Raw genomic sequence first — 26,934 nt, 5'->3', positions numbered from 1 at the left:
CCTGTGTGCCAATTATTCTTTGCACCTCACCCTAGCTAGTTAACACCTTATCTTTCTAAAATCTGCCCGACTCCAATCCTTTGCTTTTGTACTAACTTTTTACTTTTTTATTTGGACCTTAAACAATATCATATAGGGGTCACTATTAATTCACCAACTCACAGTTAATTCACCAACCTAATCTATTTATTTCTCATAACTTGATCTAGCAACAGATATGAGTCATACAAAACAATGAAGTTCAATTCTTTGCAGACTTATTTTATTCGTTCTTGGGATGTGGGCTAAGGTGCCAAGGTTGCAATTTGTACATCCCTATTTATGGTAGTGGTAGGCTGCCTTCAGCAGGTGAAGTCCTTTGAATCTTCTGATGTTTGTGCTCCCACAAAGCTATTTGTGAATTCCAGGATATTAACCCAGCAACAATGATGTATGTCCAAATCAGGAAGGTGTGGGACCTTGCTAAACTCAGTTTGGTGCAACAGTGGAGCTGCTACAGTTTACATCAGTACACTTGGTTACGGGAATGATAATCAGACAGTGATCCTGTGTATGGTCCCATACATATGATGCAGCAACTCCCGCTAGAAATGCACATATGTGAATGTCAAATGGGGACAAGCTTGGCTACAATACCATCCCCTCCTCATCCAGTCAACTTGGGCATTGCACTGGAGGGTGGCCGATACCTGTGAAACCATACATCAGCACGGAGATAACAGCTTGGGCAGATGAGATTTTTTTTACAATGAAGATTAGTGTTCAAAGTGTTAAATAAAAATGCCTGTCATTGTCCAGGCTCTGACAATACACAACATGCTGATTGACACAACAGTGAGAAAACATATTATGGCAAAAAAGATAAAATTAGGTTTTATATTAAACTTCATTTATAAGCAATCTCAAAATCACTGTTGCTCTTTGTATGTAAACACAGGAACATCAAACGAAAATGAAGCTTCCTGTCAGTGCAAGTCACAGCCGATTTTGTTTAGAGCTATTTTTGAATTCCTGGCTTGAACTACACGATTTCCCGCCACCTCTCCCTGAAATTATCATTTAAGTCTGCTTGCTAAACTTGTTATAAACTGTTTTTCAGTATACTAGAAAGTAACTCACCTCAACCTATTGTAATGTATGACTGATAAATGCAACACCCAGTATACTTATGACTGAATGTCATTTAAAAAGTCAGTTTGATCAGCAAAGACTTCAGTGCATATGGTGTGCTTTTGATGTAAATTGTGCCACATCAATGATCCTTTTATTCTCGATGAAGTCAGCAAAGCCATTCTGGCAGAAATTCTGCATATATAGTAACAATTTATTGATCAATGTGGCATTGGAAGTTCTTCTGTTACATACACAATATATTTTTTATATTTCACTATATTCCTTTGACCTTTGACTCCTTTACATTTCTGTTTATTTTTTGCAGCCACATCAGTTACAATGAAACTCATAACATTGATGAGAAGAATGAGGAAGATAAAAAGGTAAAATTAAATAGTCCTAATGTAATTGTACACACACACACACACACACTTGCACTTCAAAAACCTAAATGTGCAGGTTTGAGATGTATTCAGAGCAGCTTTGCTGAACTATCTTAACATGAAACCACTACAGCAATGTTTGAAGTCTTTGAGACAAAAGGCTGCTTGCATAAAACTGGTTCTGTGGAGAGACAGGGTGGTACAGTGAATAAGAGAATCAAAAGGCTGGAAATTTGCTGCTGTGAATAAACGCTAGCATTTCCCTGAGGTGATTTGTCTTGCACTTCACATTCTACAGATGTTAAAGCCCTTTTCTCTGTAAAGACCTGAGGTTCTTTGGTAGCACTTTGATATCCTGCTTGAATTCAATCTGTGAAATGGAAGAATCACTCTGTGACTTGGAGCCCCGCATAGTCTTTGATGTATGATCCAGTTTTTGCTGCTTACCACTTGATGTTGAAAGGATGAAATGAAAATGTACAGATTTGCCAGTAACTCTGCTAAGTATATGTAAGATTAAAAGGTAAAACCCTTTGGAGTATGTAGTTAGAAATGTTAAACAGATTAATACTTTCCTATTGTTCTTTTATTTAAAAATATAGATTAAATCTAGAGGAAGTCAGTGTGTTAGTACGAAAACACCGATTTTCAGATATTGGGGTGAAAATAGCAAGTTTCAGTCTTCAACCTTTCATACAAATCATTCTACTCAGAAAATATAACCAGAATTAATTGCAAAAATGATTATTGTCAGTCATATTCTTTTCACTACATTAACAATAGAAATATATATGCGGTACAGGTGCATTTGTTTATTTTAATTCTGCAGCTAATATCTAATCAAGTCAGTCAAACTAATTGTAAGACCATAACCAGCCTTATTCAATAGCCATTTCTTTGTTTTATCTTGTTTGCATGTATTCAATTCATGACATAGTTTTTCAACTTCTGAAGCAAGTTTGTGATGTCATTCTACTTGTCACATCAGTTTACAGATTGAGAATGAGAACAATTGGTTCTTTTCGAAAAGTTTGATAAAATTATTTAGATTTACTTATTGAAAACATAATTATTTTGGAGCACTGACTTGGATTATTGTGCATGCCTATTATCAAAGTCTGTATTTTTTGTCCACCTATGGCATTATTTTGAAATGGGACAAAGAACATTATAATCCTCATTGATGTTTAACATGATTTCTGGTAAATTTGATTTGTTTAAAATGTTGTTGTTTTACAGGCTTCTGATGAGGTAGTGAATCAACTACCACCAAGTGAAACACAGCCTCAAGCCCATCCAATTATGAAAGGTAAGGCAACATTTGGAGTGAGCTACATGTCACAATTTTTCCTTTGCAGAGCACACATGTAAATTAATATACTGGACCATGGGTAATTGAACATTTGCACAAAGTTATTATTTCCCTCCATCCACATACTCATCTGTTTTCTATGCATAAGCAAGAACAGTATAAAAGCTGCTTTATTTGCATTCACTGTTAGGATGATGATGGAGCTAGCAAGGAAGGGGAAATGCTGCAGCAATGACTGGTATAGCAATTCTAGTTTATGCTAATCTGAATTGAATCATAAATCCAACTAATAGCTTGGAATAGATAAAATTAAGACAAATGTTCAGTTATGTTTGCAAAATGTGAAATTAAAGACATATACCTTATTTATTGGATATAACTTATAGCATGTTTTGATGGTCTTCAGTCAACTTGTGTAGAAAATTAAGAAAGACATGTATATGTGGTAAGCAAGGCAATGTCAAACTTTAGTCTTGCATTGCCCTGTTTAGCAAGTGTAGTCTTACTGTTCGAAAGGATTAATCTGCAGTAAACTATAAACTATTTTAAAACCATTAAATATAGGGGCAGAAACCAGGCAGGCAATTAAAGTTACTTGTGGAACACACCTGCTGACATCCTTTGCTAGTCCTACAGGCTATGATTTTAACCAGTCTAATGAACAGGAGAGAAAAATGGCTGCTCTAAACCACCATGGTCCTTCTTTAAATATGAAGATCAGCCTCCAATGATTTAATTGTGGCCTGACTGCTATTTAACCATGAGCTTAAGCAAGGAAATGGTTGTGGCTTCCCCACCAAGCCCACTGAGCAGAAGATGGGTCAAGACCATAAGGGGTTCAAAAATGTTGGTCTTTTTATTCAACATCAACTTATATTTATATAGCACCTTTCATGAGTAAACCATCAAGGCACTGCTTACAGCAACGGTAACAACAACTTATATTTATATAAAAGCAAAATACTGTGGATGCTGGAAATATGAAATAAAAACAGAAAATGCCAGAAAAACTCAGCAGGTCTGACAGCATCTGTGGAGAGAGAAACAGAGTTAACATTTCAAGTCCGTATGACTCTTCTTCTATTTATATAACTCTTTTAACATAATGAAACATCCAAAGGTGCTTCACAGGACCATGAGAAAACAAAGTATGACACTCAGCCATATAAGGAAATATTAGGTCAGATGACCAAAAACTTGGTCAAAGAGGTTGGTTTTAAGAAGTGCCTTAAAGGAAGAAAGCGAGGTAGAGAGGTGGAGAGCTGAAGGGAGGGATTCCAGAGCTTGGGCCTAGGCAAGCACGGCCTCCAATGATGGAGCAATTATAATTGGGAATGCACAAGAGGCCAGAATTAGAGGAGCATAGATTTCTCAGAGATTGTGGGGCTAGAGATTACAGAGATAGGGAGGGCCAAGGCCATGGATGAATTTGAAAATAAGGATGAGAATTTTAAAATGAAGATGTTGCTTGACCAGAAGCCAACAGAGATCAGCGAGCATAAGGCTGATAGGTGATCGGGACTTGATGCAAGATAAGACACGGACAGCAGAGTTTTGGATGGCCAACAGTTTACAGAGGGTAGATTGTGGGAGGCTAGTCAGAATGCATTAGAATAGTTAAGTCTAGAGGCGATAAAGCCACGGATGAGGGTTTCAATAGCAGATTCGTTGAGAAAGGGGCATAGTCGAGCAATGTTATGGAGGTAGAAATAGGCAGTCTTAGTGTGAATATGAGGTTGGAAACTCATCTTGTGATCAAATGTGACACCAAGATTGCAAATAGACTGGCTTAACTCAGACTGTTTTCAGGGACAGGGATAAAGTCAGTAGCTGGGAATCAGAGGCTGGAGTGGGGAAAAAAAAACAGTTTCAGCCTTCCCAAGATTTAATTGGAGGAAATTTCTTCTCATCCAGTACTGGATGTCAGATAGGCAGTCTTATAATTTAGCAACAGTGAAGGAGGAGAGAGAGGTTATGGTGAGGTAAAGCTGGTCATCTTTAGCAAATATGTGAAACAAACATTGTGCTTTCAGATGATATCCCAAAGAGGCACCTTACAGATGAGCAGTGGTAGGGGTTGGGAGTAAGGATGGATCCTTGGTAACATTGCAGGAGTGGGAAGAGAAACCATTGAACTGATTCTCTGGCTATAAATAGGTGGATAGGACAATAACCAGGTGAGAGCAGTCCGGCTCAGCTGAACAGTGAAGAGGCATTAAGTAGGATAGTGTGGTCAGTCATGTCAAAGGCTGCAGACAGGTCGAGAAGGACATTGAGAGATAGTTTACCTTTAGCACAATCACATAAGTTGTCATTTTTGAGTTTGGGGAGATGATGGCATAGTGGTAATATCACAGAACAAGTAATCAAGAGGACCAGGTTAATGTGCCGAGGACATGGGTTCATATCCCACCACGGCAGCTGGTGGAATTTAAATTCAATTAATAATCTAGAATTGAAAGCTAGTCTCGGTAATGGTGACCGTGAAATGATCATCAGTTGTTGTCAAAACCCATCTAGTTCATTAATGTCCTTTAGGAAGGAAAACTGCTGTCCTACACGTAACTCCAAACCCACAGAAATGCAATTGACTCTTAACTGCCCTCTGAAATGACCTAACAAGCCACTCAGTTCAAGGGTAATTAGGGATGGGCAACAAATGCTGACCTTGCCAATGATGACCACATACCACGGAAGAATATTTTTAAAAGAAGAGTCATTTTTGGCACTTGACATGGGAGGAAACCTGGTTAGGCGATTGAAACATGGATTTCTGGGAAAAATGACAAAGGATGTGATACCAGATTCAAGGACTTTTGAGAGGACGGAGGTAGGAGATGGGTCAGTAGTTTGCAAGGACTGAGGAGTAAGGGTTGTTTGTTTGAGAAGAAGGGTAATGATGGTGGATTTAAAGGAGAGAGCGACAACAACTGAAGAGAGAGAACCATTTACAATATTGGCTAACATGGGGGCCAGGAGGGGAAGTTGGGTGATGAGCAGTTTAGTGGGAATAGCATCAAGGGAACAGGAGGTGGGTACCATGAACAAGATGAGTTCAGAGAGGGCTTGAGGGGGAGATAGGAGAGAAACAAGAGAAAAATGCAAGTTCAGGGCTAGGACAGGAGGGAACATTAAAGGAAATTTGGCAAGATGGGCTAAGTGGATGGAAGACACCCTGCAGAGGCAGTTGATTGGAAAATTTCAGTCTTAGTGACAAGGAAGTCCATGAGCTCCTTGCACTTGTTGTTGGAGGTGAGGGCGGAGGTGACAGATGAGAGGGGTTTAAGAAGACGGTTTGCAGTGGGAAAAAGAAGCTGGGGGTTATCTTTGCATTCTAGGATGATCCTGGAAAAGTGAGCAGTTTTAGCAGAGAAGAGTAGGAGCCTTAGTTTGTTAAGTTGTGTAGCCAAATCTAGCGGTCAATGACTTGAAACAGTTGTCTTTCATATCCTTTCAAGTCTGTGTCCCATGGACTTAAGTGGGTAGAGATGAGGGTCATACCGGGGGAACAGCAAGGGTGGAAGAGAGTAATGGTTGTATTGGGAACTGGTTCATCAAAGGTGAAGGTGAGAGCATGTTTGAATAAATCAGCAGTTGCAGAAATTTAATGGCCAATGCAGGACAAAAGGCTAAATAGTTGGGATTTTGAAAGTGCAATTTTAAGAGAGTTAGGGGATATTTTTTTCCACAGACATATACAGAGGGAGGAAGGGGTGTGGGTGGTGAGTGATACAAGAAAGAGATCAGAGATGGCCTTATCTGTGATTGAAACAATAGGAGTACTAAGGCTACATGAGATGGCAAGGTCAAGGGGCTGGTTGTGAATATGGGCTGGGGAATTTACATGGAGGGAGAGATTTAGGGAGGATAAGAAGGTAGTGAACGCAAAGGTGAGAGAACATCATGAGTTGAGATGGAGGTTGAAATCACTGAAGTTGAGAAGTTGTTTGGAGCAGAGGCTGAGGGAGGAAAACAGTGAAGAAACCTTGCTGGTAACATTTTTTATCATACCTGGAAGAGCAATACAGAAAACAATGATTTTGAAAGAGGTGGAACAGGTGAGATGCTCAAAGGAGGAGAAAGTGCCAGAAGAATAGGACAGGGTCTAATCTTGTGATTAGCACCACATCACCACTGTGATGGCCTTGACAGGGTGAGTGATAGAAGATGTAGCCAGGTGGTGAGGCTTCTTTAAGGGGGATGGTGTCAGTACCCCTCAGTCAGGTTTCTGTTAAGGCTATGATGTTGATACAATAATCCAAATAAGTTAATGGATGGCAAGGGCCTTGTTCACTAGTAAACTCACATTCTGGAGGGAGATGCACAGAGGAATGGTGAGAGCTGATCTGTTGGCAGAACCCATAGGGTCAGCATTGGGATGGGTGAGTTGGATGGGAAGAAGGTTGACAAGATTATACTTCAGCAGGAACATTGGGTGGGAAAGTTGTCAAGAAAGTGGGATGGGGCAATTGGGGTTGCTATTTGTAATGAGCTAGCACGAAACACCTCGGTGAGCTGTTCAAAAAAAAAGCACGGAGGAAAGCTGCAGACTTACCTAACAGGGGGTTGAGCCTGGGCCGCAGCAAGAGAGCAAAACGGTTGAGGAGTACTGAAGGATTGGGGTAAGAATTGAGAGGGCAGGGTACCTTGACACTGGAGAAGTGAAAGCAGGTATGAAAATTGAGGAGAGTCTAGGAGGGACAAAGAGAAAAGAATTTAAAAGAAAGAGCAAAAGTGGAAATAGATTGAAGGGCTCAGGTCCGGAGCGGAAGCCAAATGAGCATGTGAATGAATGCAGGGAGAGTGCAAGTTACATAGGTCTAGTTACATAGAAATCAGATACATAAAAATGTGATAGCAGATAGGAATAGGAAATAGATGGCAATAATAGGAAGGAATCCAAAGTTAGTTGGATATTCAGTGATGGAATAATGACAACTTAGGAGGGGTGGAATCAGCATGAGGCATCAATGAGCTGTTGTACAAGTTTGGAGGCATGTGAAGTGGAATGAAGTCCAGTAGCTGTTGAAGGTAGAGTATCAGGGGATGCACTGATAGAGGAGGCTTAATGAGGGGTCAATGTAGGAGCCGGTCTAGGCCAGCGAGCACAGGGGTGCCAGGTGAATGAAACATTGCGTGAGTTAAGACATGGTTAGTACTGCATTGGATGACTTAAAGCACAAAAGTGCTCCTCCAAACCCCACAAGGGCCTACCCTGCCCTGGGTTCTGCCTGATTGACTCACCTGACTGCCAGGGGCTGTTCTTTTCGGTGATGGTTTGCCAGCCGTCTCAACCTCCACCTGCCCAATTCCTCCCTGGGCTAAAATCAGGACTTCTATTTGCGAAGCAAATGGAGAAGAAAACAGAGTTAATGTTTGACGTTGATATTTTATGTAAGAGTATTTTGTTATTCACTTGAAACTGGTTTTTAAACTGTTGAAACTATCCCGTCAAACTGTTTCATATTAATGGAATTGTAGCTTTGCAATAAATGATCTATAAGTGTTACTTTAAGTTACTGATCAATTTAACAGGCATGCAGTAGTATGTATGCAAAAAAATTTAACAAACTAGTTATTTTGTAGGTTGATTCAGTTTTGGTTTTCAATATCACAGCATCTAATGAGTTAAAAAACGGTCTCATTTATTTTCCTGCATAATTTTTTAAGGTTCCTTTCTGTAGTAGATATTTTCACATATGCATATTAACCACTACACAATGATTTGAAATGTAACAATCTCCTAAATATATCTAAAATAGATTATTTCCCAATATTTTTTGATACTGTACATTATGGGCTGCATTTTACTTGCCGAGTGTGTTTCTGACAAGTTGAACACCTACAATCAAGCGTGTGCCCACCTCAGCACCTTCTAACACACCCCCAAGCTCGCTCCCATAATACAGGGGATGGGCGAGTGTGGAAAACAGCAGCCCCCCCACCATATTTACATAGATAATCAAAGCTCAATTAGGCTTGTTACCAAGCCAGTTGACCGTGATAATATGCTGCCCATATCATAAAATGTTTGGTGTGGGCAGTCAGGTGGGAGTGGACAGCCCATTTAAAAAAAATAATATCTTCAAAGGGTGGGAAGGCAAAGGGGGTTCTACCTTCAGGGGCTGCGCTTTGCTGATCAGAGAATGGTCCTCCTAGGATAGAACACACCCCCCCACCTTTCTTAAGCCTGCAGTCTTAACTCCACCACCCCAGCCCCCTGCCACCCTCTTTGACCTATCCAAACCCTCCCTGCCCAAGACCCCGGACATACCAGGTTCTGGAATCCATGGCCCACCTTCCTCCTCCTCCTCCTGCAGTCCCAGCAGTGCCCACTAACATTCTTTTGGCTCTGTGGGGACTTATGGAGCTCCTGAGGCAGGACTTCCTCCACAGTGAGGGGCGGAAGTCCCCCTTGGCCCTTGTTGAGCCCGCCAGCAGTGCATTATAGCTATGGGGTGGACTGGCGTGGAACAGTTCGGCTCCGTGCCAACTTTGCTTCCAGGGTGGAGTACGAGCCATCTACCCAATCCACCGCTCACCGCCCCCCGTAATATTCAGCCCTATAAGTAAATCTAATTAAATTAATTGAGTTTAAGTGTGAAACTTACTTGTAAATATAATGTATATTATTAGTGTGTCAGGACAGAACCTAACATTGCATATTTTTGACAAAATATTTTAAACGGGATCTTTTGCTGACAAAGACCATTAAGATGCCTGGCTCTAAGCCTGTAAGTTGTCGTCTGTGACTCACCAGAACAAAAGAAGCTACATCGCAGTATTGGAAATGTTACACCACATTATACCTACAAACTGATTCACCTCTTCGTGCCCATCTCATCTTGTGAAGTCAACACCACTGGAACAATGGATCTTACACCACCAGTTTCCACTGATTCCCACTTGCTTTAGTACAGCTTTTCCAGACAAACGATATCAAAAGCCTTACTGAAATTCAAGAATCCCACATCTACAGCCATGTCTCTATCAACCTACTTTTTCACACCCTCAAAGTAAATTAGTAAGTTTGCTTGGGAGGACCTCCCTTTCATGAACATAAGTTGGCTATCTTTTGTTTTATTTCTACCTAGATGCTCCATGTTCTTTAATGAGGGCTTTCATAAATTTACCCACAATGGACATGAAACTCACAGCTTTCTAGTTTCCTGGGTCACTTTTGCTACCATTTAAAAATAATAAGAGTTACACCAGCCTTTCTCCAGTCCCCAGGCACTTCTCCAGTATTTGGAGATTCCTGAATGATTTGCAACTTCCTCCCTATTTCCTTAGGAACCGTTGGATGTGTCTTATGTGGCTCCTGAGATTTATTTACTTTAAGATTGCACAGCTGTTCAGCACTCACTTACCTGTAGCCTGGGTCCCTCGGGCCTCTGGTGGGTGCATTGCCAGCAGCTACCGCTGGTCCCACTGGCACCTCTGATTGACAGGCAGCTCTCCGGGGATGGGATTTCCACCTCTGGCGTCCTTGATCCTGGGGGATGCCCACTTGTGGCTACTTAAATGCCTGAGAGGCATAATACCAGTGGGCCTTCCACAAAAGAGGCGATGCGGAGCAGTTGCTGGCTCTCCGGCCAGTGGGCAAAACCCCTGTTGCCTGCATTAAGTACCACCCTTTGTTTCTGGGCCGAGTCAAAGTGACTGTCAGAAGTGCAAGCCAGCCTGCTCTTCTTCCTGCTACTCCTTCGAATCCATAATAGCCTGATGGAATGCCCAATTTTAGCACTGTGACCTCTCTGGGGAAGTAGCTGCTGTTCACAGCAGTGTTATGGAAAAAGATCTTTACAGGAGTCTTGTCAAAAAGCAGTGGCGTAAGGCAGTGCAGCAAAATAATTCATGAATTGAAGAATAATAAAGATTTTAAAATTTTAAATTTGCAATACTGTCCCCAATTGCCAAATGCACCTTTATGAATCCAAAATATCTTAAATTTTTGATGGGAAATTCTGAATTGAGAGCTCGGCACTCAAGCCTGCTTCCCCATTTCTATGATGTGTGCTCATGAAATGCATGGGTGAATTCTAGGATTCATATATGTAGTCTTTAAGCTTTTTTTTTCTATAGTGAATTTTGGTTTTTTTGAAAGCATTTAACATGAGTTATTTTTATACTTTGTTTGGATAGGAGGAGTGCGCAGTTTATCTAGCCCCACTACTCCGCAGATCACACCATTAATGTAATTGTTTAATTCACTCACCAAAATAGCTAGTTATTTACTTGTTAGACTCAGATTAAAAGAAACTTTAACCCATCTTCTTTCAATAAACTCAGATTTATTATAAACAAAACTTATTTTTAAAACAAGTTGCAAGAACTGGTTTACACACAATTTGTAATATGCAAGTGTTAACCATCTATCTCTTTTAGCGCAAACACACACACACACACACAAACACACACAAAGACACACAGGACGTACAAATAAGGTCTCTGCAGGTGGACAAAGAAAAACTTGAAAAGGATAAAGTTTGTAGGGTTTTGACTCCATCGATCCCATGCTACCTGGTGTGAAGTTGGATGCTAACCATTGATATCTGAAGATTCTCCCCAACAGAGCTTTAGCGTGGAGGAGAATAGAACTGGATCAATCCGTGGGACCTCCCTCTCATCTCAGCCTCTCAGGTTTCCAAATACAGACAAGTTCCACTGAGATGAGGATTCCTAGCTGGATACTGATAGCCACACTGCATTTTAGGCAAGGCCAGGAGAGCAAGCTGGGCAGCTTTCCACCTTCTTGTTTTATTCCCAACTGAATTCAAAAAAACAAGTTCAAAACATAAAGCTCATTTTTGTCAGGTGACTTCCAGTAAATCCAGGGCCTTTGCCTTTAAAACAGTTTTTTTCCCAACCATTAAAGTAAGTACAGTTTAAATAAGCTAACTGCTCTCTTCGCCAAGTGCCATGCTGATCATATAATTTCTTGGAAAAGGCATGCTTACTCACAGTCCAAGGTGAACTTATGACCTTATTAAAAAATCCGTCAGTTCACAAGTGTCCAAGTAATGCAATGTTCTTCCAAATTTTAAAAGAAAATATAGTTCTTGAAGATATGATTTCCCAACAACTTCCAGTTTTATCTCTGATTTATCCTATAACTTGACCTGTTTGACAGTCATGGATAGATCCACGGTAGTAGCTCTTTGCTATCATACTTAAGTTTTCATTCTTCTTTTTGTGAGAATGTACAGTGAATGTCGACAAGCCATTTGATCATGGATGGTGATGTGGGGCAAGTGGGTAAAGTATCACAGCCAAGCCTAATCCTTGTCTTTACTGATGACCACACATATTCACTTTCACTCAAGGCCAATCTGGCTTTTTCTGCCATTTCTCCTTTTTAACTATGGATGTTGAAGGCAATAATACCACACTTGTCGTCTGGCTGATATTGGCCCAGACGCTCCAGACTCCGGGGGATGTGGGACCCCTCAGATGTCCCAACACAATGACTGTGTAGGAATTGCCCGGGAGGTTTGAACTTCTTGTGGGCAATTCCCCTCCTTCCAGGGACCCTCCAAAAATGTTTTCAGCTATTGAGTTAGAATCCAAGCCCTCGGACGATTCCGATTTACTTAGCTGAATAGTTACTCAGGAAATGTTCGACAGAAAAATCCTAGTCTAACTCCTGGGTAGCTGTACAACTGACGCCCCTCGATCCCCCCGACTACACTCCTGACTCCTATGTCTACCCCGACTCCCCTACTCCCCACTGACCACCTGTCTCCCCCCAACCTCTGCAAACCCCCAACTCCCACTTGACCCCTGACCCTCCCCCAATCTGACCTCGCCACCCAACTCCCCTCATCCCCCGACTCTCCCCGGCTCCCAGCTGACCAGACCTGACTAGGCCCCACCACACAACTAGCCCCCACCAACCAACTCCACCCCCCCCCCCGACCCAACTTGACCCCACCAACCACCCGACTCGCCCCCACCACCCCTGATGCCCCAAATACCCCCTGACCTGACCCGACCTCACCACTGTATCCAATTGCCACCTTACCCCCTTACACACCCAAGCCTCCTACCCACCCTACTTCTTTACCCACCCCACCCCCTCACCTCACCCAATCTACTTCCTTACACACTTACCTTTTCTCTGTAGCTTTTCAAAGAAGCTTAGGGACCTTTAAACTCTACTTACCAGAATACGATAGCTAGTGCTAGAGTTGTGGTTTCAACCTTGATCGAAAGATTTGGGCCATTGTTTTAATCAGCTCAAACAAGTGAGCCACACTGAGACTTTGGGTGGAATCATCCCAGATTTGCACTAAGCGTGGTAGCTGGTGTGAAAAACGACATCTTACCTGCCGGCCGCAATGGTGGGATTTCACACCGTATCGACCCCTTGCCGGTGCATCTCGCCTCATTAATAATGCATTCATGGAAACACTTCGGATCATTAGTGGGCGGACTCAGATTTGCACACTACGCTATGACCTCAGCACTTCCTTGCTCTGATGCCATATATAAAGTGCATCAGAGCTCAGCCTACTTCATGCCTACAGACCAGGACTGTTTCAGGCAAGAAAGCAAAGAAGAATGCAGCCCCCAAGTTTAGAGCCGCCTCCCTCGAGCACCTGCTGGATGCAGTAGAGGCTGCTGTGATGTCTTCTACCCCAGCTCTGGCTGCAGGAGGTCCACCAGAGTCACCAATCCAACCTGGGAGGAGGGGACAGCAGCGGTCAGTGCCACCGGAACACAGGAGGCCAGCCTCCAGTGCAGGAACAGGATGAATGCTCTCATCTGTTCCACCAGGGTAACTCACCCTTCTCATCACTCGCAACTCACACACTCATCACACATCCACAGGGATCTCACACCTCAGAGGTCAACACCACTAACTCTCAAACATACCCTCACATCTCCATCAGGCTCATCTCCTCTGGAGCTCACGTCCTCATCCCACCCATGGCTCTGCTCATCACACAAATGTTCCATGCAGTGCTATGCGTCCTGCTCAACTCTCTCCATCCATTTTCATGCCAGAAAAGCTGGCTTACAACAGCAGGGAGAAGTCCTAAACCAGGGCTGGAGTGGCCCACATTAGGGCCCTCGCTCACTTTGAGGAGCATGCCATCACGTTGACTGGTGAGGACATGGACCCTGCTTGCAGCAGTGGTGAGGTTGACGGCAAACACCCATGAGGATCCTGTGCCACATCAACCCTCTCTAAATGCAAATGTGAGTGTTCTCTCTCCTGCTTTTGACTCTGCTGCCATCGACTATTATCTCTACTTTGGCTCACAGGGAGCTCTGCCAAGTGACCGACACCCTCAGCTAGCCAGTCCCTCAGCTCCATTCACGTCCCCCCCTCTGGCCAAGAGGACACCTCCTCCATTGAAGAGCTGTAAATAAGCAGCCTGGAAAATCCATCACAATGCTTACCCACACCTTCCACCCGCGCTGGGACATACACCTCAGTGGGGCCTAGATCTAGAGCAGGCTTGGGTTCACAATCTGGTGGTCATCGCATGGACGCTTGTCCGCAGCAGGAGGAGGCAGGTGTGGCCGAGCTCCCCAGCACTTGGAGGGCTGCTGGGGAAGAGGCATCTGTGAGGTCCAAGGCAGATGATGAGCCTCTGGATTTGGCCTTCCAACTCATTGTAGCGAGTCAGCAGAAGGTGGGTAGCATCACATAGAGCTGCTGGAAGCCCTCCACAGAGAGGCACAGGAGTTGGAGGAGGCTTAGAAAAGTTAAGAAATTCTGATCACAAGTGGTTGCATGGGTGAACACATTTTGTGACTTTATAATGTGAAAATATATTCACTTTCACTGAATAATGTGTAATGGCGTCTTTCAGCGTCTTTGACAGGCTTCACAAGTGCTCCCACTTCATCCATCCCCCCAACTAGCAGTTCAGCTGTACGCAGCCAGACCATGGGTGATTCTGGAGGGAGAAGTGTCTGGCAGTGCCTTTCGGAGCCTTACGCAAGCACTTTTCCATGCTCACAGAGCCTTCATCCATCACACGTATCTTACTTTCCCGAGCATTTTCAAAGCTGCCTGCTGGGGTTCTCTTTCAGTTGTCCATCTGAGCTGACCTGCATCTCCACCTACCCACTGATTGCACTCCCATGCAGCACTTGTGCCTGTCCAACACGAAACTCCACTCACTTTCAATTTTGACAACGGTGGTCATGTTCATGTATATTGTCAGCTCCCCCATCCTTTCCCTTCCCCCAGTCATCCATGTCCTTTCCCCATCACTGTCAATCCCCAGCATCACCTCCACCTCCCCACTGTAACCTACCAGCCCGAGTCCTTTTCCTTCCAGGATGTCCAGGTGAACGTGCACGTTCCCTTTCTTCCTGAGAATCCCACCCCCATCGACATTGACTTCCCCGACCTCCTCCTTCCCACCTCCAGGGTTTGTGTATGCTTCTGTGTCCCCACCAACCACCTTCACCATCCCTTCTACCCTTACCAATGTAACCTCACTTTCCCACCCTACTAGCTCACCATTCCCTCTCTCATTCTCTCCTACAACGCCCACCCTCAGTTTGCTCCCCAGGAGGCAGTCATTGATTCTGCAGATCCCTCCCTTGCACGCTTATCTGGACATCACCACCCTCCCGCTCCCTCCTCCACCCTTACTCCTTCCTCCCCTGAACACCTCACCCTCTCCGCATTCCCTCCTTCCCCCGAACACCTTCCCCTCCCCACATTCCCTCCCTTACATTATCCACCCCTTTACACCTACCTCCCCAGTTGCAGCAGTCTCCCCCATTATACCGTCTCCCTGTACTCCATCCTCCCAACCTCAACCCCCCAACATCTTTGTTCCCCCTCCTCACAATCTCATCCCCCCCCCCCAGTACACCATCCTCTCCCACTCACACCTGAACCTTCCTTCCCCCCTCCCCCAGTTCCTCTCCCACTCACACCTACACCTTCCTCTCCCATCCCGTCCCAAGTACACCTTCCCTCCCAGTCACACCTAGACCTTCCTCTACCAACCCACACCCACCCCTCCGTACACCTTTTCCCCCGCTTACACCCAGAACTTCCTCTTCCACCCCCCCCCAGTACACCTTCCTTTCCCACTCACACCTAGACCTTCCTATCCCAACGCCAATTCCCAGTTCCTCTTGCCACCACCCCCCCACCCCACCGATCATCCTTCGCAGCTCATGGCCAGGACCATGATGTTCTAAAGCAGCCCCAAAACATCAAAGGAAATCTTCCGCCTTCCAAGAGCTCCTACAAGGTAGAGCCATGTGCATGAGGGTCTACCCAGTATGCAATGCACATGTTCATCCAGGGTCCAGTAGCTGTAGGGCTCCAGCGTCTTTTGCTCCTTGGATGTCCGCGATTTGAACAAGGCCCTAAAGGTGAGTCCCAACTTGTGCGTGTCACACTTGCTCAGGCGAGTTCTGGACCGAGTTGGTTTCTCCACCAGCGTAACAGTAAATCAGGCATGGAGGGGACAATTCCATTGGGGCCTTACTTTGCATCCCATTACCAAGATGCAAATCGAGTTCAAGTCGGCCTCCAGCGGGATCATGTTCTGCCATTGTGGACACCATCAGATGATCCCGCTGTGATTTCATGCCGGTGTGAAACCGATTTCTGTCCCTCCCACTAATTGTGCTCCCCTGCCCTTCATGACATCCACCACAGACGGGGCTGGGCAATTCTACCCTTTGTGTTTGTATTGTATAGTTCCACACCATAACATCTGCTTACAAACCAAGTTATCAGGAGGCTGAAAATACCTTTATTTTTAAAACTGCTGGATATGAAAAGAAAGGTATAGGAAAAATGCCATTTTTATAGGAATTAAATCAATATTATGCCATGGGTGTTACTAAATCTACATTTTCAATGTAGCTGCTTTTATCAAAAATAAGTGCATAGTTCTCCAATGTGTCAGTGCAGAATGAACGATTCTTGGCTTTCAGCCCATAGAGAAGCTGTGTTAATCCTTATTGTAGTTCATTAGTGGATCATTTTTAATTAATGAAAAGAGGGAATAAATACTATCATAACCTTTGTAGAATATATAGAAAATTAGGAAAACTTTTCTGGCTCAGTTGTAAAGAAAAAAAAATAATCAAAATATTTGCATATATAATTAAAAAAATGTAATGCATGTTGGCAAGAGTTCTGAGAGATGTTTGTTACAAATACAGAGTACGATAAGTCTCATAGGATAACATCTCAATATTAATTGAAATGATTCCAACTTATCTTATGTTTCTGCTTTTGAAACATTAAACAGCCAAAACTTTTATTACAGAAATCTAAAAATTTAAAAATAAGGAGAAATTAAAACTATCTTAATGTTTCTACATGAACAGTGGAGCCAATATAAATGAGAAAATGTTTACTTTTTTTTAGATAATCCTGTTCATCTGCATCTTTAAACAAGCAAGTTCCCTCCTATATGTCAGAACAAATCGTGTTTCTGATTAGTGCACTGTTCCTATGAAGCTTCTTGCTGCATGATAGTATTGCCCATACAACATCTTAGCATTGATCTTAGCATCTTTAAAAGCAGGGTGCTTGTGACTGAGCCAAAAATTAGAAATTAAACTGTACAAGTTTACAACTGTACAATTCAGTGAATTGAATTTCATTCACTAGTTAAAAAAAAATGTGTAATCGAGAACCAAGGTAAAAGTGACTGAGCTAGTGTCATATAGAAAATCATGATTAGCAGAGGCCTGAGATCAGATTATCTTTTGAATGCACTTGACAAAAGACTATCATGTAATACCAAAAGACCTACAAGTTGGAGAGAAAGCTTTTTAAAAGTTATAAAATAGGGCTAAAGGCAAACTCATCACATGGCATTCCCAGCTGAATGGTCTCTGCAAATTCTACCCTATGAACAATAATAATGAATTCCTTGGCCCAAGATCCCTTTCTGTTACTTTCTCCTCCCTCTCTATGTTGAAATGTCTGGAACATTTTACTGAGGGAATAAACAAGATTAGGGACTCCCCTCATGGGAAATTTGGTACTGACCTGTCACCTGAAGCATCATCCCTTCTGTTCTTTATTTCAATCAACTGCATCAACTGACTAATTCAATTCACACTGTGAAATGTTTGAGTGAATACTTTTATTTACACCAGCCACCCACACCACTACCCCCCATCCCAACACCATATGTCACCCTTGATTCAAGGTACACTTGCTGTCAGAATTTATGGGTCTGAATTTTACATTGATCAGGCAGGCACGTACCTGCCCAATCAGGTGTGAAATCACTGGAGGTGATGTCGGGCAAGCGTCCTGACGTCATCCCGTGCTCACGCGATATTTCGGTCAGTGGACATGCGCAAAAGTTGGAAGCACACCCGCCAACAATTAAGAGGACTATTAAGGCCATTAATGGTGCAATTGTCTGTCATTTTACGTAGCCCGTCCAACCTAACAGTTGGTGGACAGACAAGTTGGGCAGGCGGCCTTTACATTTTCAGCAAACTTCATCCAAGGGCAGGATGAGGTTTCCGTTATTAAATAAAATAAAAATAGAAATGTGTGGACAGCACTTTTATAATCTATATGTTCAGGTGCCTGATTGTGATGCTTGGACACTTTTTTCCTGAATTTCAAAACTTTATTTCCTGGGTTTTGGGTCTTCAGCTCCCTCTCTGCCTTCAGGGAGCTTTCTGTCAGCGTTTGCCCGCGCCTGCATTGACATCATTGCCCACCCTCCTCCTCCCCCCATTCCGGCAGTGCTGAGCCTTTCAGCACGTGCTTCACACTGGCTTGCCTGCCAGATGAAAATTCAGGCCATGAACTTAAACCCCACTTCAGAGATCTAAACCATGATAAGGTGTAAAGAAAGCGTATGGTATGTTTTCCTTTATTGGACGAGGTATTGAATACAAAAGCAGGGATGTAATGCTGGAACTGTATTAAATGCTGGTGAGGCCACAGCTGGAATTTTGCGTACAGTTCTGGTTGCCACATTACAGGAAGGACATAATTGCTCTGGAGAGAGTACAGGGAAGATTTACAAGAATGTTGCCAGGGCTTGAAAATTGCAGCTATGAGGAAAGATTGTATAGGCTAAAGTTGTTCTCCTTAGAACAAAGGAGGCTGAGGGGTAACTTAATAGTGGTGTACAAGATTATGAGGGGCCTAGATAAAATAGACAGGAAAGATCTGTTTCCCCTAGTGGAGAGATCAGTTACTAGGGGGTAGAGCTTTAAGGTGATTGGTAGGAGGATTAGAGGGGGCATGGGGAAAAATCTCTTCACCCGGAGGGTGGGGGTGTCTGGAATTCAATGCCTGGATTGGTGGTGGAGGAAGAAATCTTCAACTCATTTAACAGGTACCTGGATCTGCACCTGAAGTGCTGTATCCTGCAAGGCTACAAACCACGTGCTGGAAAGTGGGATTAGAATAGGCAGCTAGTTTTCTCTTTATTCTTTTTCGGCCAGCACGGATACAATGGGCTGTATGGCCATTTCTGTGCCATAGCTTTTCTATGGTTTTATGATCTAGGCTGACAGTTTGGCCAGGACTTTGAGCCCCTACCAGGACTGGGAACAGAGCAAGCATGTGCTAAAAATAGCGCCACCAGATGGGATACAGGTTGCCTGGCTCAAAGCCACCCCTGGGCCCCATTTTCCTGGAGGTGGGATGGGAGAGTGTGGCAGGGGAGTAGCAAATTCAGCTAGCTAATGGCCACTTAGGGTCTATTAAAGGAAGCCAACTGGGATATTCTGTTTGGCCTCCAGGTGCCTCTCAGCTAAACAAGACAGTTTAGCTGCCTGGAGATGACCTCCTGGTACTAGACCAGGGGGCCAGCACTCTAGACCCTTCCTGCCTGTAAGGGTTTAGCAGCATCCGCCTACCTACCTATGCAGGGGCCCCTCCAAGTTGGTGGCCAGGGTGCTGCATCCATTTTTTACCCTAATTTTGAAAATGTTACAAAGACAGCACTTCCATTTTGGGGCTCCCTCTTTCTCACGTTTCCATGGTATCTTGCTGCTGTTTTCAAGTTGCAGGGCCACTGATTGGTCCTCAAGCTTTGTGGGCGTGTCTGCTACCATTAATTGGATGGAGAGCCTGCTCTCTAGCTGGCCATTAATTGTCCAGTCTGTGAAAAATCACAGGTGAGTGACTGTTTCCCACATAGTGCAAGCTTCTGATCCTCATTTGAGCCTGTTAGTGAGGTTCAGAAGCCCACCAGAAAAATCAGAAAATTCTGTCCTTTAGAATTGAAGGAATGCTGCCCTGTCTAAAATGCTGTCTTTCAGATGAGATGTTCTCAAAGGTCTCATGTCCCTCTTAGATGACATAATAGATATATGGTGCTATTCAAAGAAGTGTAGAGGAGTTCTTGCAGTGTCCTGGACAATACTTATCCTGTATGCAACACCAATAATCTGGTCATTTGTCTCATTGCTGTGGATCGGACTTGCTGTATGCAAATTGACTGCTGCATTTTCCTTACATTACATTATTGATCACACTTCAACTGTAGTTTATTGGCAGTGAACCATTTTTGGGATGTCATGCCATCAAAGACATTATTTTGGGACTGAATAAATTGTCACTTTGAAGAACCTAAGTTAACAAATGAGACCTGTCTTGAATTTGTTAAATAAAAGCAAAATACCACAGATGCTGGAGATCCAAAATAAAAACAAAGTGCTGGGTAAACTTGGCAGGTCTGGCAGCATCTGTGGAGCGAGAAAAGAGTTAACATTTCGAGTCCACTATGACTCTTCTTTGAACCCCAAAATGTTAACTCTGTTTCTCTTTCCACTGATGTTTCCAGACCTGCTGAGTTTTTTCAGCGCTTGCTGTTTGAATTTGTTAAAGACAAATTGTGTCTGGCAAATTTGATTGAATTTTTCAATGAAGTAACAGAAAAGATTGGTGAAGGTAATACAGTTGATGTTGTCTACATGGACTTTCAGAAGGCACTTGAAAAAGTACCTCAGAATAGATTTGTAGCAAAATTCAAGCCCATGGGATTAAAGGATGCTGAGAGTTTTGGCAGAGTTGTTTATCAGACTGGAAGGAAATGTACAGTGTTGTCCCCTAGGGGTAGGTATTAGGACCACTATTTTATATAATGTATTAATAACCTGTACTTGGGTATCATGAGCATAATTTCAAAGTCCCCTTCACTGCCTTAGCTGGAATAATGTGTCCAATTCTGGGCACTGCACTTTAGGAAAGATGTCAGGGCCTTGGAGAGGGTGCAAAGCAGATTTACCAGAATTATATCAGGGACGACGGATTTTAGTTTTGAGGAGAGACAAGAGAAGCTGAGATTATTCTCCTTCGAGCACAAAAATTTAAGGGGAGATTTAATAGAGGTGTTTAAAAATTGAGAGCTTTTCATAGAGCAGATAAGGAGAAATTGTATCCACTGGCAGGAGGGTCAGTAACCAAAGGACACAGATTTAAGTTATTTTGTGAAAAAGGTAAGGACTGATGAGAATGTTTTTATGTGGCAAGTTGGTATGAAATTTCCTCCATGTGTAAGCAATAAAAAAGTAGAATACTTTATCTGCTTACAGCATTATAACTTCCCGAAGATAAAAGGATTTTTCTGCTACTTCCAATGGATTTTCAATTAATTTGTAATTCTCTGTTTGATTGATGGTACTATCAGAGACGTAACTCTAAAGACACAGTTGACAATATTTTAAGTCAAATGTACTATTATGTTGGAATTTGCAACAAAGAAAAAAGCAGCCTGACATTTGGTGCAAGGAATCAAGGATCTCACTTTAGGGTGCAACATTGGGTGGGCAGTGGGCAGAGTAGTTGCACTGTCTGTTCAATGGCACCAGGGAGAGGTCCAAATGCTTTTCATGGTCAGGCCTCATTTTAATTTGATCAGCCAGCTGTCAGTGCTAAACGAGTGCTGGCAGGCAGCTCACTAATTCGGGGTGGCAGGAAATATGGCAGCTCTTCCTCTGTGCCAAGGTAGAACATTTGTAGGCTCTAAAAGGCAGCACGGTGGGGAGAATCCCAGATCTCAGAATGCACAAAAGGTAGGAAGACTTTTGTTCCTCCAGAAGAACATGAGTTTTCCTCCTGGCTCCACAGAAATCGGTGGCACAGCTTTCTGTGCCCAGTATTCAGCGTGTCCTGTAAGGGTCCTTTAAAGAACAAAAGTAAAATACTGCAGATGCTGGAAATCTGAAATAAAAATAGAAAATGCTGGAAATGCTCAGCAGGTCAGGCAGCACCTGAGAAGAAAGAAACAGTGTTAACGGGCTGAATTTTCACCTAGTCGGGATGACTCGGGAGCCCTTTAAAATTGGCAGGTGAGTCCAAATCTGGGATTCCTGACCCCGTTCCTAGGCTGTCTGATTTTTCAGGAGTGCCTTTAAAGAGTGCGGGCTAGTCCATGGCAAAAGCCTGCACTCTTTAAAGCCAACACTCCCGATCTGGCCGTTACAGGGATAGGTGTGTCTTACTGTAGAGATGGAGAATGAGAGAGCCCAGAAGTCCATTACACTCATTGAAACAGCTGCACTCCAGATCAAATGTTGCTTTAGTGACAGCTCTGGCTCTCTTGATTTCTGCACTCAATTTCACAAGCTTTTTTTTACACATCCTATTGTCACTATACGGTTCATTGATTCTATACAGTGGGTCAATGGGCATGGAAGTGCCATAGCTTGACATAGGTGGTATGAGGGGCCATAGGGATGGGTGGAGGGGTATACCTTGGCATGGAGGGAATGAGGTGCCATAGGGGGTGGACAGGGGCATGAAGTGGCATGGATGGGCCATGGAGAGTATGCGGGGGTCCAAGGGAGGGTGAGGGCTGGAGCCCCTTTGTGTTTGTATTTTAACTGGGACATAGGGTGGGATTTTCCACACCCACCCGCCGCCACAATCTTCTGGTCCCGCTGCAAGTCAATGGACATCTGGCTGGGGCGCCGCCTCACTCGCAGTGGGTCCTGCCCGTGATGGGACTGGAAAATCCCGGCCGTAGTCCCAAAGCACCAAGGTGGGCCTTTTAAACAGCCCACCTCGGCACCCAGCAGCCCCTGTGGCTACCTCCGAACTTCTCCTCAGGTCAGCTGGTCCAACCCTAGCCCACACCTGCCCCCCAACAAGAAAAATCCCACCTTTGTGGGTGCTTTCTCCTGAGGTGCATGGGCCATGCCGGGAATTTTCCCAACTCCTGCCTCCTGCCTCGAGGATGAAAATTCAGGCCAACTTTTCAGGTCTGTGACCTCTCCTCAGAAAAATCTCTTTAAGAACACATGTTTTGGCCACCCAACACTCAGTTTCATTTGATGATGCACATGGAAGACTAAATTCACCCAATAATTTCATCCATTGATGATCTGGCAGGTGGCTTAACGATACGTGCCCAATGGATAACTTCTAGGTGAGCAGTCAAGACACCCCAGCCTATTTACCTGATGGAAGGGCATTTGGATCCTGCTTGCCCAATATTGGCAGGGTCCGATAAGCTAATTGGGACCATCCTTAAGCTCCCAGTTCCTTGACCTCTTGTCTATTCTCCAACCCTTTGTGCCGCCAGAGACAGCTGCATCCTCAGCTGTTTAGGCCCATGCTCCAGACTTTGCTCCCTAAATCCTTGTCTTTCATCCTCACTTTCTGCCTTAAAGACATTTCTTAAGATCCATCTCTAACTAAGCTTTTGGTCACAAATCTTAATTCGACTTCTATGGCTCGTTGCCCATTTTTCCTTGCCCTCCTGTGAAGTGTGTTGAGGCATTTACCTTTGTTAAAGGTGCTATATAAATACAAATTACTCTAGTTGTATTAGACTAGGTGCCTGTATGGAATACCATGTCTTTGATATAATGTGCATTTTTCGTAGCTCAACACAGAAATTAACCAAAACGCTCTGACCTATTTAATTATCTCACTGAATTACTTTTGTGAAACTGAAAGCCTATAGCTTAATAACAGACTTAAATTATACAAAAGCGTAATATTTACTACAATTTGCTAAAATTGAATCTGCCCTTAACAGATTTTTATTTTTAATATGCAATTTGGCATTTTGTGATCAAAATAAGAAAAAAATTGAAAATTATGCAACTGGATCCAAGACATTTATTTTTTATCTTGGCAACATTAGAAAGGCCTTAAATGTTCCATGTCATTTGTTGCCAATGCAGATCCATTATTGCTGTAGTAATCTCTTTGAACCATCCTTGTGCAGCTGTTTGCAGTAAGCATACATCTTTTCATTGTATCAATGGTTCTGTTAAGTTATAGAAAATGTACCAACAGATTGTTTTTACTTTCCAACCACAAGCTGCAGTACTGGAAATTTGTTAAACAGACATTTACATTGCATGATTTGCTTTGCTTCAGTTGCAAGTATAACCTGTTTTCTGCAGCTAGCAATGTTTATAGTTCCATGACTCTATTACCTCCCTTTGATTCTTGTTTAAAAGTAAGGTCTACGTTTCTTCCTATTCTTATTTAGTTAGCAAGTGCATAGTTACAGAGCCAATTAATAGCCTTGTCAGTGGCTATATGGAGTTCTTTAATCCTGCCTTCAAGTTTAGTCAGCGAGCACTCCTCAACAATGTGAGTCATTGTTTGGACTGCATCACAGCTGTAGCCTGGATGGTCTTGGCGACCCCGCTGATGTTGGATGGCTGCACAGAGGTCTTGGCCAGGCGGAAATGGTTTAAGAGGGCCTGCTGTCATTGTGGGAGATCAAAGCCAGGTGGACAAGCAGTAGGGTCTACAATAAGAAAGTTGTTTCTGGTGGATGTTTTCTCCTGCCATTGGTTTTCAGCTGTCACTCCTTGGCATGGTGAGTTTAACCATATGGGGTGGCATGAAGGATTGTTTTCGGCCTTTTAGCTAAGATCAAGTTTAAGTTGCGAGTTCAGTTTTTTGGTGTACCTCAATGCTGGCTTCAGTGTGAAAACTACAACAGTGGCAGCAATGAAAAAGACGGCAATAAAGACAACATTTAGGCTCTGTTGCTTTCAGTGGACCTTAATGCTGACTTAGGCTTATGCCAATACAGTAACAACTCGATGTTCCAGCTATAGCTGTTGCAAGCAAATGAGCTGCAAATCAGGGGGTGCATAATAATGTCAGGGGACAGTGAAGACATCAGACTAAGGCATACCCCTGGACCTGACCTATTTCATTAAGTGAGTGCTGTTCGAGTATTGTGCATTTGAAGCCATGGATATCTGCCTGCTAGATTTCTGCAGTGATGGATATTTCAGCGTCACATTAAAAAATGTCTTGAAGGTTTTCAAGGAGAAAGGAAGCTAGGGGCAGCTTTTAACACTGACTGCCGACCCTCTGTTTACTTTGTCAATGCAGTGGAACTGGGTGGTCATCATTCACATGTACAACCCCCATATCCCTGTGGTGGACGTGCTCACATTCCTTGCCAGGTACATTCAGTCGGCTGGAAACAGCACAGAAGTCAAGGACCCATTCGGCATCTGGGCAAGCAAACATCAGGTCAGGGTAGCCTTGAAGATGGATGCCAATGGAGACATCCTCCACCCTCCCTCCAGCTTTGCCATCAGAGGAAGTTGAGACTATTTGGTGTATGCAGCCCAGAGTATGTCGCACTTGCAGCAAAAAACTGGAAACATGGCTGTCAACTGCAGCGCAACGTTCTGTCAAAATTGCAACCAGGAAGGCCATTTAACAAAGGACTGTAAAGAGAGCAAGTGCTGCAACCTATGTGGGGAGGCTGGCCATCTCTACAAGACCTTTCTCCATCTCTATTTATGCAGGACAGCTGACACATAACAAGAGGGAGAGGATGCAGACTGGTGGCAGAGTGCCTGAAATCAAGGCCCTCATGGACTTTGAAAACAGATCCATCCAGTTGGCTGGCGAGGATCTGGACCAGTCCTGTGTTGGCGGTGCTGTACCAAGTGAGAGTCCAGCAGTACAACATCCATCAGAAAACCATGCTGCGAGTGATGTGTCCTTCACAGGCCACTGCCATGCACTAATTATCACTCCTTGCTTTCGCAGGCACATCTGCCAAACAACCGATGGAGTCCACGACGCAGGACCTCCAATTAAGCCCCGAAGAAACTCTGAAGAGGAATCTGAAGGCACCCTCCTTGAAGTCCCGTCACAGCGCTCATCCATACACTCCACCGGCATAAGAGATACACACCTCAGTGGGACCTAACATTAGAATAGCCTCAGGATCACAATCTGGTGAACACATTGCACCATCCGATCCACAGCAGGTGGAGGCAGGGACTTCCCAGGTTCTTGGCCCTCGGAGGACTGCTAGAGGCCAGAACTTTGCTGAGTCTGAGTCAGATGACTGGCCTTTGGACTTAGTCATGTCACAGTTGCTGGAGCTGCAAAGGCAATCTAGGGAATATCAGGAAGGGATGTCCGCTGCACTCCTCAGATTGCAAGGCACGATGGAGGAGTCCGTCCATCTTCATGCTGAGATGATAGTGCCAGCATGCCAATGCACCGAGGTTAACACTGGTAGGATGGTGGCTGCCACGGACACCTTGGACTACTTCTACACTGATGCACGGGCTCAACTCCATCGCTATATGTACGCAAGTGGGGTACCGAGCAGCTCAATCTCACTCCAGCTACCCCTGCTCCTCAAGGAGTCAGCCTGGGGCTCCCAGGCACCGGGAGGTGCACACTCCTGGCCCATCCATCCAGGTGACTCCAAGAGTAACTGGCCCATCCGACTCCCCTCTCCTTGTGACCTCAGCAGCTCCAGCTCCACAGTTCAAGGAGAGTACCACTGTCAGACAACATGACCCCGAAAGCAGGCTAGGGCCCTCCAAGTCTCGGCCCTCCAGAGGACGACCGTCAAGGTCATCACAGACACAGAGTTGTAGTCAGCAGGCTGCCTCCACCTCTGTTGTAGATGCCTAGGGAGTACCAAGATGTAGCGGCAGGGTTAGAAACGTTAAGGAGAATTCGTTGCACAAGCTGGGCATATGTATTAATCACTTGTACATACTGCTCACTATTGTCCATAAACTCTCAAGAATGTCCCTCTGCCTCTGGCTCCTTGTTCTGATGAGCAGTGTTCTTGTCACTCAGATCTGAAACCTTTCTGCAGAAGATAAAGGGTTTTGGTCCAGGGGCTCTTCCTTGTGCTCTGTGCAGCCTTCAGACCAAAGTGATAATCCGGCCTCACACTCCCT

The 26,934-nt window shown here is 44.0% G+C and overlaps 1 protein-coding gene across 12 annotated transcripts in view; it reads left to right on the top strand.

The window, feature by feature from the left end:
* myo3b (myosin IIIB) overlaps positions 1-26,934 on the top strand; it is a 661,003-nt gene that overhangs the window by 534,639 nt on the left and 99,430 nt on the right. For all 12 annotated transcript variants that reach the window (XR_005944587.1, XM_041201000.1, XM_041200999.1 and 9 more), the window contains 2 exons: positions 1,439-1,496; positions 2,736-2,805. Coding sequence is in view for 11 of the 12 variants with exons in the window: in XM_041201000.1 (XP_041056934.1) it covers positions 1,439-1,496; positions 2,736-2,805 (128 nt within the window). In the remaining variant the exon portion in view is untranslated. The remainder of the gene's footprint in view (positions 1-1,438; positions 1,497-2,735; positions 2,806-26,934) is intronic.

This window comes from Carcharodon carcharias, chromosome 12, assembly GCF_017639515.1.
Source record: "Carcharodon carcharias isolate sCarCar2 chromosome 12, sCarCar2.pri, whole genome shotgun sequence".
Lineage (NCBI taxonomy): Eukaryota > Metazoa > Chordata > Chondrichthyes > Lamniformes > Lamnidae > Carcharodon > Carcharodon carcharias.
Note: the sequence above shows the minus strand (reverse complement) of the source record. Positions and strands in the feature narration are given on the sequence as shown.